Here is a 12975-nt window from a genome sequence, read left to right on the forward strand (position 1 = left end):
ACCGATTACCATCACCCAGCTGTTACTCTGATAGTGAAAGCGATGGCTCGTTTCGGTTGTCCCACTTTCTTTTATAACCCGTTTATTTTTACATTTTTTAAAAATTAAAATTTTATTTTTTTATTTTTAAATTAAATTTTTAAATATTTTTAAGTCGCTTGTGATATAAAAATTAAAATGTTTAAATAAAAAATACTTTTAAAAAAGGGTTAAAACGGAGCAAACGGGTTTATAGTAGGACCCGCGCTGAAACGTGGCCACGTCAGAATCGACTCACTTAGAGGTGCTCTCACGCGCTTTGTCCGACAAGTCTTCACTCCCACGTGTTGTCTACCCTCTTAGATCACCCTGGACCCCGCGTTGGTTAGACCGTTTTTTTTTTTTTTTTTTAATCATCAACTGAATAAACAAAACTTAAGAAGGATTAAAAACTTGTTTTCGGAGTTCTGTAAGTACACTTTTTAAAAGTGTATTTATAGAAAAAATAATAAATCAAATTTTTAATTTTTAATTTTTTTTAATATACTAACATAAAAAAATATAAAAATATTTTAATATATTTTCAAAAACTGCTCTATATAACAATACCAAACAGTCATAATTTTTTATACTTTTATTTTTATACATTTTAAAATACTTGTCTAGATATACTCTAAGTTGTTGAGCTTTTTTTTATTATATATCTTGTTAAATTATATTTATTATATTTTTTTATATTTATAAAAAGTAAAATATAATATTGTAATATTGAAGCATCATATTTATTATGTTTCTAATTTTTAGTGAAAAGTTAATAGAGATTAATAATAAAAAACGAAAAGAATAACACTTAAAAGAGAGGACGATTAATACCTTGATACCGCATGTGTTGTGACCTCCTACCTCTACCAATAAATTTAATTAATTGTTTGATTATTCTAATATTGTTTAGAACAATGATCAAGTTATTTTTTTTATAAATGATATTTTCAAATTATTTTAACTAAAAAGAATAAAATTTTCTGTTATTATTAATTAAAAATATATTTTTTAAATTCATATTCTTAATTCACCAAGAATTATTACTATAAGTTTTATGATATCAAGATAATAAGTTACATTAAAAAAATCAATGAAATTAAAAAGAAATATTATTTTTAGAATAGAATTAGAATATTTTTAACTAACTTTCATCTACCAATTAAATCTTAAGATAAACGTAAAACAAAATTCTTCTCTTAACACATGAGAAAACCACCAAACCAAGGTTTTATTTTTTGCATTATTAAAATAAGTTATTTTTTACATTTAAAGAGAGATTTTTCATTTCTATCAAATGAAATTTCCAGCATCGCTGCTTGACAACCGAACCTCCATCACCACGACCAGTCTCAAAAGTCATCAAACGTACGCGTACTAATAACGCGCCAACTGATGTTTATAGCTTTTTGCTAAAAATTACTATTTCAACAGTGTGACAGTTGAGAGGTTTCTAATTTAAATACCGTGAAATTAGGCTTATAAAACACATTCATTTAAAAAATAAAAATAAAAAATAAAAAAAACTATATTCTTGTTTATAAATACCTTCTCTCCTCAACCAACGTTCCTCTCTCCTCTCTCCCTACCTATCTCTAGCTCCTCTTCGTTTTGCGTCAAAGAGAGAATCTTTCTATTGCTTGATTCTCGTTCTCTGCGATTCTTCAGAAAAAAAAGGTATTTTCCCATTTTTTCTTCTTCTCTTTCTCTTCCGAAGGAATTCTATTTTCTGTTGTCGGAGGCTGGGGCTGGCTTTCCTATTTTCATTTCGTTACGACGACTGTAAGATATCTAAACGGTTTCGTTTCATCTGGTTCCTTGCGTTTTATTCTTGAAGGAAGGCACCTGCATTTTAAAGATTTCCTTAGCGTACGTTTTCATTTCGGATTGGAGATTCTGTTAGGTACGTTAATCTTCTAATATCTCTGTATAAAACGACGGCGTGTCTGTCCAATCCTCCTTAGTTTCTCATCTATCTCTGCTGTCTTGCAAGCTGGAATGCTGTTTGTTTTAAACGACAGCCTTTTCTGTCGTCAAATTCTCCATGTCTGTGTTATTGATTCTTTTTATATTCTTACTCACGCGAGAAACGTTTCGGCCATTTTTTATTGCTTGGAGAATAAAAATTGATTTCTGCTGCTTGTTTTATTGGTTGCATCTCTCTCTCTCTGTTTTTTTTTAAAAAAATAATTAATTGATTGAATCTGATTTTAGTTTTGGTGTTTGTTTTAGTAGTTTGTTATTGTGTCTTTTTTCTTTGGTCAAAATTAAAATTAAAATTAAAATTATTGTCAGTTTTTTCAGTTTTTATTTCGTAACGGCAAGAACGACATTTGTTTTCAAAGCTGTGTGTTTGATAAGGCAATAATGACGATGGTGATACAAGCCTTTGTTCTTATCTCTCTGATTTTAATACGCTAAATGGTCGTCGTCAAATGTCAAAAGTCAATTTTTTTTTTTTGCGTTAAAATCGTGTTCATGAATCCTTATTTTTCCCTTGCTGGAATATTGACGATAATAAATCCACACAGATTCTCCTCCTCCACGTTAAAGAAATATAAGTTTTTGAGTGGTTTAATTATCTGTGATTTTTCTTTTTGAAAAAAAAAAAGTTTTTTTGAGTGGTTTTATTATCTGGGATTTTCTATTCTTCTTTATTTTTTTTTTAAATTGGTTTTTTGAGTGGTTTTGTTATATGGGTTTTTCAGTACTTTGTGTATATGTTATTTGGGATGACTGGTTTTCTTTTTTGAGGGAACTTGGTGTTGTTGTTGCTGTTGGGTTGTTGAGTTTGGAGTAGAAGAATGTGATAGCAATAGCAACAAAAGCATGGAGATTATGTTTAAATTTTAAATGAAAATAAATGATTTTTTTAAAATTTTAAATTTTAAATTTTGCATTTATGATATATATTTACATCAGTTGATAAATCTTCCGGGCCCATATGTTTTAATGATTCCATGCTTGTAATGCAGGCCCATTATGTGTGGTTGCATATGGTATGCTTCAATCTCTACCATGTGGGGATAAATGAGTATAGACAGCTTTTTATTGTACACAACTACCATTTGCTCATATTTTTCTCTTACCAGATATCATCTTTGTGGGCCAGTTTTTAATGCTGAACACTGTTTTTTTTTTTTTTAGTGTTTGTCGGGTTACATAGATTTGCTTTAGTGTTCTTTTTCCATGATGTCTACCTACTATTTAAGTTAATAATGTTATTAGACACTATTTAGGGAGAATGATTAAAATAGTTTAATCTTGGTGTTTTGAATTCGTTGATGGATGCCACACTGCTGATTTTTGAGAATGTTCCGTTTGCCACACCAAAGTTGTTCAAGCCTACTTGGGAACTGCTTTGTGGGTTTTATTCCTTTTCTTTTAATGATTGTTTCGTTTTGCACAATCAACTTGAACATCTCTGCTACATATAGTAGATTATTTTAGGATTTACTTAAACTGCTTTATTTTGGTGTCTCTTGCATCACTTAGTTGTTTCTCCATGCTTTGTAGAGGATTGAAGATTTCCCGTGGAACGTGAAAGCAAAAATATTAACAGCATTTTCAAGCCCTTTTTTGGCCCATCGTGCTTAAGGCGATGAAAACCTATAGGTAAATTGGATATTGGTTTTCTTTGAAGAGAAACTTGACATTGTACTTGATTATATTTTTATGAGCATTTGTAATGGCCATTAGCATTCAGGAGCCCAGTGCTTGATGGACTGCTTGCCAAGCAGCAGTGACAAGATAACTCTGAAGAGGTGGTTCTTCCTCGATAAAAGGGTTGGGTGAAGAGATACCTGACATCCAATAAAATCTGTTACAGGTTCAATTTGCAAGGACAATCTACTGTTAGCATTTGCTTTCTTTGGACGTTATAAATTATCTTACGAATCTGGATCATCTGGATCCGATGGACCTCAAATCAAATCACAGTGCTCCTGTGCTCACTGATTCTGCACCCCTAGGCAAGTCAAGACTAGGTGGGCATCATGGTTTGTTCCCATGCTCACCCTCAGGCGGTGCAGCTTTTTCGCCGAATCTATGGTTATCTATTCCTAAGAAGAAAACTGGAGTTCTTGATGATGTTCGCTCCATTGGTTGGCTGGACGCAATGAAATCATCATCTCCTCCTCACAAGAAGTTTAACAAGGATATTAACATAGAGCTTTCCTCGCCTGATCCGGAAGCTGCCTACCGCACTTGGCTTGTAATTCTTTTCCTTCAAGTTCATTTATATGTTTTATATTATTGTTATATTGGTAGATGATTAATTTTTATGATCTTGTGCATCTTTCTCCATCATGCAGCTTAAATATCCATCTGCTCTTGCATCTTTTGAGCAAATTGCAAACTTTGCAAAAGGCAAGAGAATCGCCTTGTTCCTGGATTATGATGGTACTCTATCGCCGATTGTAGAAAATCCTGACAATGCCCTCATGTCTGATGTTGTAAGAATAGTTTCTTAATGGCATATATTTAAAATTTACTGTTGAGATTCACTTCCTATCCTGTTCTTTTTTACCGTCATCACTGAAGTCCTGCAAATTTTTTTTATAGATGCGTTCTGCTGTAAAGAAAGTGGCAAAATATTTCCCCACAGCAATAATTAGTGGAAGAAGCCGTGACAAGGTAGCTAACAAACTTGTTTTAAAATAAATGGAAACACTTTTTGATGACTTTGTCAGCATTTATTTTCCTTGGTTCATGTTTTCATTCATCCTTGGTGGGTTTGTTATTCAGGTATACGAGTTTGTAGGACTCACAGAACTCTATTATGCGGGTAGCCATGGAATGGATATTGTGGGCCCTGTTAGGCACTCCACATCTGATGATCACCTAAATTGTATCGAGTCTACGGACATGCAGGTAAACCTCCATGAAAATCTTGACATCTCTTTGCAGTGTCTTCACATCTGCCCATAATTTTCTAAATTGAGTTTTTCATTTGATTTTTCTGAATGTAGGGAAATGAAGTTAATTTATTCCAGCCAGCTAGAGAATTTTTACCTATGATCGACGAGGTCTGGGAATATCTTCTCTTTAATGCCAATTTTGATGTGCTTTTGTTTGTTTTGCTTATTCTTGATTTCTTACTTGCAGGTTTTTAGCTCCCTTGTCAAGAGTACCGAAGCAATTAAAGGTGCAACAGTTGAGAACAATAAATTCTGTGTCTCTGTACATTACCGAAATGTTGATGAAGATGTATGTTTCTTTTTTGAGCATTTAAATCTTGAATTTTCAATCCACTTCTCTTGTGTTATTTGCCACACAAAGGAGCTATTCCTGTTTTAATCATTCTTTGTTGAATTTGTTTTCAGAAATGGAAAGCAGTTTGGGAGTGTGTCGAAGATGTCATTAAGAAGTACCCTCGCCTGCGATTGACTTTTGGGAGGAAGGTAAATTTTAGATCCATCATATAAAATCGTCTGTACTTGCATTTTTAGTTTCGATAATCTCCGCACCTTTTGGTTTAAAGAATTTATTATTTATATGCTGTTATTTTCATAATGATTAGGTTTTAGAAATTCGTCCCACGATCAATTGGGACAAGGGGAAAGCTCTTGTGTTTCTACTTGAATCACTAGGTGAGCAACTTTTTACTCCTGAACTGTTTGTTACAAATGATTTATAGAATATTAAGCTTTGCTTTATACTGAGTTGCAACAAAAATATGTTTTAGGTCTCAGCAATTGTGATGATGTGCTCCCAATTTATGTTGGAGATGACCGGACAGATGAAGATGCATTTAAGGTAATCTATGGATAAAATACCCCGACATTCTTCTTGTAGTATATGCTGCTGAATTTTTTATGACATGTTCTTTAGTTATCTGCTGAATTACTTCGATGCACATGCAATAGATTTTGAGAGAGAGGAACTGTGGTTATGGGATTCTGGTATCAAAATCACCCAAGGAAAGCAATGCACATTACTCTCTCAGGGACCCATCCGAGGTACAATTTATTTTTATTCGAAGTACTTTTTAACTTTAGAAATGCTTCATGAAACATGTCTCGTGGATCTCTTAATTCTCTGTCTCCATGAGGGGTTTCTTTTCTGCCTTTGCGCTACGTTAGGAATGATCAGTAGTCCCCAGCAATTTAATGTGGCTATCATCTGCTTGTCATCATCTTAGGTCATGGAGTTTCTCAAGTCCCTTGTGATGTGGAAGAAGTCGAGTGCTCAATAAATGCTATAAGGAACACACAAAGAAGAGGAGAATACTCTAGTATACACTTACAACATGAAAGACTTTATATGTTTTTTTCTAGGAAATACTCGCAAGTGGTTTTGAAGCAGAGATGCAAAGAAGAGAAGACTTTCATTGGAGACCTGAGGACCATCATCATCCTGCTTAACTATTTCTGCTCGAATCTTCTTGTCTTAATTGTAAATCCCCTTCTTTAGTGATCTTCAGTAAAATGCCATCATGTCCTAAGTATATTAAACCCCCTTCTTCAGTTTTGGTCGGTTTACCCTCTAGGTAGAGTAAGTCAATCCTAAATATTTGTTAATTCTTTTAAATATAGAAATACATGCTCTTGTACCTCCTAGTTTTAAACCTAATATTTAAGTTATTGTTCTTGTTCTGTGCATTTCATTAACTTTGCTGATGGATGATGGGCTATGTAATGTTTCATCATTTACGATGTTATTCAAGTTTTCGGAGCATTAAAAAAAAAAAATTGTTAGAGAAAGAATACTAACGAAGGCTACTACCTGAACCAACATAATTCCGATAGAAGGTTCTTGGAATATCCAAATTATAAGGTATAATTTATTTTCAATTCCAAATCGGGGTTCGTTTCGTGCACCGACATGCAAGGAGATGGCAAACGAATGCATACTTGACGGATCTATTAACCACCACTAACGGAGAATGCAAGTTGGGGTAATAAAAATGTTTGTAATAAAATTAATACAACTAAAAGATCCGGGAGGACACTACTTGTGTAATGCTCAAGTTCTTCATCAAAGGGTTGCAAAACTTTTTACACCCCAAGTTTATTCCACTCATATTATTTGAAATTTGTTAGTATCATATAATTTTATTCTCGAAGTCAATTCCCTTGAGTAGTCTCTTCGGGGACATGATCCGATAAAATCCAAACTCTTAAAGCTATCATGAGGTACGCAATCAAGACTCTGTTCAGTACTGATGGTACTATAATTCTTGGCCAGTAAATGCCTTAATGTCAGGATTTTCTTGAAAAAGCAGCATTGTATCTTCTTCCAAGCTCACCCATGCCTCAATTCCATCACCATCTTTAGTGTCTACAAGAAAAACCATCTCAACACCAGGCACATACAGTCCACTAACCCAACCAGGCTTTCCCCAGCCAAAATCTGCTTGATAAACTGGCATCCGACACCAGCTATTGAACATATAGAGATCCATTTCGCTTCTGGTAAATGCTTTTATCGTCTCGATCCTGATCTTCTCCGCCATAACAAATAACTCGTCATCACTTGAAACTCTTGCACAATCTGATACCATATTCTTTATTCCGTTGTAAACTCTATCTACAAAGTCATGAAGTTGCACCTTGGTCTTATCATCTGCTGTAAAGTGTGAAAGTGCCACATTTATGAAGTTCCCACAAGAATTATCAGGTATAGGCATTGCTATCTTCCCTCTCATGTTAAACGTATGCGACAAGAGGGAAGGCCTTAACCGACCATGTTTCGCTTGAGCCACCATTGTTAGTGTCTTCCATATAACTGCTGTCACGACCTCGACTCGTGTCGGCTGGTGTGATCCATTGACACTGGCACTAACAACAGCCTTCAGTTTCGACAAGGCTGCACCAGTAAACACAAACCTCTTCATAACCACAATCTTGTGATGATTGCGGCCGATGAATCGATTAGGAGAAGATATTGTATCTCTTGATGGGAAGAAGGAAGGTAATTGGAAACTTGGGGCATGTAGTACTTCATCAACCCCTAATTTACATGCTGTAGCCCAAGTACGAACGAATGTAAATACTGTATATGCATCAGCCACCCTGTGTGTCACACACAAGCCAATGGCCACCCCGCCGGATTCAAACATGTTGAATTGGATTAGTACTAGAGGGCTGTTGTCAGGTTGAACTGGATGTGGAGCCAAATGGTTCCGCAGCTCGGTCTCAAGTTCTCCTCCTTCGAGAAGCCGTGAGAGGCCACCGCTTACCTGGGCTTCTGTATATTCAACTCCCTTGTCATTACAATCAATTATGAGATTGTTATCAATGTACCTTCCAGCAAGTGGGTAGAAGATGGTCAATATCTCTGATAAAGAGTTCTGTAATTGCTTGCTTCTTTCTTCGTTATTTTCATCACCATTGGATGGGTAGTAGAAAATGAAAGGTAAATAATTATGCGGTGAGAGAAACTGATCAAGCCATGATATTTTCAAGTTTTGAAGATGGTGTGGAGTTGGAGATGATGGAGTTATCAGCTTTCTAGATAGGATTTGAACGTTCATATTGAAATTCTTTTCAAGGTCTATATCAACAAGGAATGATAAAAAAAAAAAAGGATTAAAAATTGTGTTCTTGCACAAGCCACAGCTTATTTTTTTTGGAAGAAGGTACATGCTCGTATATATATCAACAAGGATGATCAAGAACGCAGTATATTCGCAACATGTTAGTATTAAATATTAGTATTCAATAACACAAGGTTTAATAAAGGAAGACAAACATTTCTTGAAAAAACTAAGCAAATTAACGTATATGAGATAAGAATGAACGGAAGACAAAATAAATTTGATTAAATTTAGTGAAAGTTTTTCTCTTGACTCAAGAAATTAAACTGATGAATGAGTTAAAGCTTTAAAATATAATTTATATAATATTTTTTTGTAATATATCTCATCAAATGAAAATGAGATATTGTGAAATTCAAATACAATCCTTTAATAATTAAAATTCCATAATATCTTAATAATTATTTTAGTTTAAAAATTAAAATGGTTAGATAATACTTTAAAATAAAATTTATATTATTCTCTAATATAAAAAAATAAATATTACTTCATTGATTACAAGCTTTGATGGTAGGATGGTGAACACTATTAAAAGAAAATAACACTTGTTAGAAAATAATTGAATAACACCATAGAATTCAAATTTTGACTCAAGAATAATAATATCTTGAAGTGTGGGCTGGATTTTCAACCTTAATTTCAAGGGTAACACAAGAGTCTTTTGATTCCAAATTAACATCTTCTTGATCATATGATAATCCAACAAATGGATTGTCAATATTTAAATGGATGATCTAATGGAGGAATATCGATCAAGTACATATGAACCAATTAAATTAATAATGAAACCAAGAGAGTAATTAATTACTTGAAGCAAACCAATACTGCAGATTGATTGCGAGAAACAGCCACTTACGGCATGGAATGCTCAAACTTTTCAAGTAAAATATTATTTGAAATGCTATATATCCTCAAGCTATGAACATTCAAAATATAAAATGGTATTTGAATCGATGATGAGATGACAGATAAAAGAAAGGAGTTTGTGTGGGCATTGATCATGAGGACGGGAATTATATGTATGCCAGGGATGGATTGTTTTGGCCTTTATAGAAATTCAATTCAATTCCATGATCAGCTAGCTAGCTAGCTAGATCATGTGATCTCCTAACTGAAATTCATGGCTAGCTAGCTACCATTCTTCGAGCAAATGCTGCAAACAATTCAAGATCTAAGAATGCTGTGGCCAAAATCTGGATACATGCATGGTGTAGCTTCATCTTCACATGGTGGTTTTGCTGAAAGGGCTACAAGAGACAATAAATCTGGACACGTCTAGTCATCTCACATGTTCCCATGTTTACCAGACACTCACTTTAACCCATATCATTGCTGTCATGATAGTGAAGGGAGTTCATGCATCCCATGCATGTTTCTTACTGTGTGTGTATGTATGTCTTTGATCAACTAATTCCACGTATATTTACCATTATCAAATTTAATATATACAAAATATATGTTTTTTTTACTACTTTACTTTGCAATAAAGAGTATTTCTAAGCTAATTTACGGTAAAGTATAATATGAATTAATTATATCCTCTTAGTATCTTAAATTATTAAATTGATATTATTTTTTTACATGATATCAGATATTTAATAAGTAATAACTATGCAATCAAGAGTTTGAATATCATTATTTTAAGAACTTCAAAGCCCTTGAATAGTAAAAATAATTTGATTTTAAGGTTAATTTAATCATTTTAGGTACTTTAAAGCCTTTGAATGTTTGTTTTTACGTTTTAATTTTTTTTTGAATTTTTTTTACTTCAAATTAATATTTTTTTTTATTTTTAGATCATTTTAATATGCTGATGTTAAAAAAAATATTTTTTTAAAAAAATATTATTTTAATATATTTATGAAAAAAAAACACTATGAAAAATATAGTTTTGAAAGATATATTAGTTATTTTACTATGTAATTTTGTTTTATAAAAATACAATTTCAATAGTTAGGCCATTTGTTTTTGTTGAAAATTCCAAAATAATCATTTCATTTTTCTAATCCACTATGCAAATAAATCTAAAACTACAATATTTATTGCTGCAGTAAATCTTCTACCCTTTTAGTTTCTTTTAATAATTAATACATTTGAAGTTTTTTTTTTTAATGATTTATGTTGTGAAAGTCAAGGTTGCAGTAGCTCTCCTCATTACTTTTTCTCAGGAGAAAAAAAAAAGCCTATATTAATGCCCCCTGACTTTTTAGGTGTCAAAATCAATCGAGTTAATTCTAATTTCCATGTCACTAATTAACACTTTACTCCTATCACATGGAGCACGTGCATGTGTAGACTGTTGTAGAACCTACTCAACAATTCTTATATTAAGATACAAAAGTTCAAATATATCATTTTCCTCCCATAAGAGGCCCAGTTTTGCTCTCTTTTCTTGCAATTTGCTGAAAAGGACATGCTTGGTTATCAAAGAATTGTTTGAGGATATGATATGATTATTTTTAAATATATATTTTTTTATTTAAGAGTTTATTAAGATAATATATTTTTTTAATTTTTTAAAAATATTTTTAAGATCATCACATCAAAACGATTTAAAAACATATATAAAAATAATTTTAAATAAAAAAATTTAAATTTTTATAAAATATTATTTGTGCCATATTCCCAAATAGCTTCTAACTTAATCTGTTGTGGCCAGCTTTTGAAGCTATCTATTTATTTATTATTATTTTTGTCAAAATCAAGGTCTAATGGTCCCAAAAAAATTAAATTAAATGAGATAAAAGAGACCTAATCAAGTTGTAATACAGTATTAAATATCATCAAAAGAATTAAAGAAGTTCTATCAAAAGAATTCTTGGTTAGGTCAAAATTAGCTAACCAATAAGATACCCCAACATGCATGTTGGATCTGAACCTCCCAGTCTCTTGAAAATCAAAGCATGATCATGAGCATCAATCTTCATATGCTCCTTCGAAATGACAATATATCATTCACCGTTATTATGGCGAGACATGTTTAAACAACTTGTCGGTTATTCAAAATCACAATACCAAATAAAAAACCAAATGTTATGTTATTAAACCCGCCCTACCCTACCAATCAACCCGGAGGCCAAATAATTCAAGATTTGTGTTGGCTGGATTTCATATTAAATTGAAAGAAAATTAATATTATTAAATTTCATATTAAGAATGTGTTTGGGAACGTGGTGCAAATCGCGTTCCTAAAAAATTCAAATATTTTTTTTAAAAAAATTAATATGATCTGTATGTTTTAGATCGTTTTGATATGTTGATATCAAAAATAATTTTTAAATAATAAAAAAACATAATTGACATGTATTTCGGCACAAAAAGTTATTTAAAAAGCAATCACTACCACACTGCCAAACACATTCTAAATTGAAAAAAAAATTAATATTATTAAATTTGATTAACTTATTAAGTTAATTCACGACTTGATTAAAACTTTATTTTTTTTAATTTTAAAATAAATTTTTTTTTACCAACCAGATTTTCAACTCATAAAAACTGGTTTATTAGCTATTATTTTTATGTATTCAAACTTCCGAATGGCTAGTAATTGGTCCTTACTAAATTAAAGTAAAATACCAATTAATACATGCTAGAAAAACATTCCACATGCTATTTATGAATGTGTGGCCCATCAAAGCCGAAGTCTTCAGATCACCCAACCTCTCAGTAGCGATCATTTTAGAAAAAAACGGGGTAAAACTAATTTGATTTGATTTTTTTAATTTAATTTAGTTTGGTTTTTTGATTTCAGGTTTATAAAACTGAAATTAAACCGAACTGAACCGATCAGTTTTTTTAATTGTAATCGGTTTAATTAATTTTTTTTCACGGTTCTGTTTTTTCAATTTTCTTGATTTAATCAATTTTTAAGTTTTTTTCTTACCCCTAAAACCTACCACTCCTAATAACACTTGACATAATCACGTTTCTTCAAAGATTTGCAGCAGATCAATGGCTTGTTAACTTGCAGTACGCATTTCGGAACAAATTTTTGCCATATAAAACAGGAATTTCTACATGAATATAATTAGCCAGTTTAAAAATTCAATCTTGGTATGCAGAAATTACTATTTTTACTGTGTGTTATTGTAAGGTAGCGTGAGGTGTTTCTGTGTCTTTATTCCCTGTAAAAAATCTCAATCCCTAAAGATATGCTTTAGGAGTTTGACTAGAAGGTATGAAGCTAAGATGACACCTACCTCCAATTATACACTTTCCTAATTCCTTGAAATTTACCATTCAAAGCTTGAATTTCCGCTGTATATTTCATGTCTTTGTTTTAATAAAAATTTATTTTCTTTTCTATACCGTAAATATCTTGAATATTGTAAATTAATATTATTCGAAAGCAACAATTTAGGTTCTAAACATTATTTGTTTCCCCTTTTCACTCATAAACACGCTCCATTGATTAAAAC

General features: G+C 32.0%; 2 protein-coding genes across 6 annotated transcripts; one reads left to right on the forward strand and one right to left on the reverse strand.

Annotated features, from left to right (window-relative positions):
* Positions 1–1555: 1555 nt before the first annotated feature.
* On the forward strand, positions 1556–6620 carry LOC133675483 (trehalose-phosphate phosphatase A-like). 5 transcript variants are annotated; one of them, XM_062096878.1, is made up of 14 exons: positions 1556–1695; positions 1860–1921; positions 3535–3633; positions 3718–4231; positions 4332–4472; positions 4582–4653; positions 4765–4890; positions 4989–5045; positions 5125–5226; positions 5343–5420; positions 5540–5609; positions 5705–5775; positions 5886–5978; positions 6161–6620. In XM_062096878.1, the coding sequence occupies exons 4-14, from the start codon at positions 3935–3937 to the stop codon at positions 6212–6214; spliced, it is 1161 nt and encodes a 386-aa protein (XP_061952862.1). In that variant the 5' UTR covers positions 1556–1695; positions 1860–1921; positions 3535–3633; positions 3718–3934; the 3' UTR covers positions 6215–6620. The 5 variants fall into 5 exon arrangements, with proteins under 5 accessions (XP_061952862.1, XP_061952859.1, XP_061952860.1 ...); XM_062096875.1 differs by having other exon boundaries at positions 1578–1695; positions 1856–1921; XM_062096876.1 differs by having other exon boundaries at positions 1578–1695; positions 1856–1921; positions 3725–4231.
* Positions 6621–7189: 569 nt separating this feature from the next.
* On the reverse strand, positions 7190–8494 carry LOC133675371 (stemmadenine O-acetyltransferase-like). Its single transcript, XM_062096722.1, has one exon. It carries the CDS (start codon positions 8492–8494, stop codon positions 7190–7192), a length of 1305 nt encoding a protein of 434 aa, XP_061952706.1.
* Between the last annotated feature and the right edge of the window lie 4481 nt (positions 8495–12975).

This window comes from Populus nigra, chromosome 16, assembly GCF_951802175.1.
Source record: "Populus nigra chromosome 16, ddPopNigr1.1, whole genome shotgun sequence".
NCBI lineage: Eukaryota > Viridiplantae > Streptophyta > Magnoliopsida > Malpighiales > Salicaceae > Populus > Populus nigra.

Coding starts and splice junctions, on each gene's coding strand:
- LOC133675483 (XM_062096878.1), top strand. CDS start 3,935: ATGGACCTCAAATCAAATCACAGTGCTCCTGTGCTCACTGATTCTGCA. Junction 4,654..4,764: donor GTGGAAGAAGCCGTGACAAG/GTAGCTAACAAA, acceptor TTTGTTATTCAG/GTATACGAGTTTGTAGGACT. Junction 5,610..5,704: donor GTTTCTACTTGAATCACTAG/GTGAGCAACTTT, acceptor AATATGTTTTAG/GTCTCAGCAATTGTGATGAT.
- LOC133675371 (XM_062096722.1), bottom strand. CDS start 8,494: ATGAACGTTCAAATCCTATCTAGAAAGCTGATAACTCCATCATCTCCA.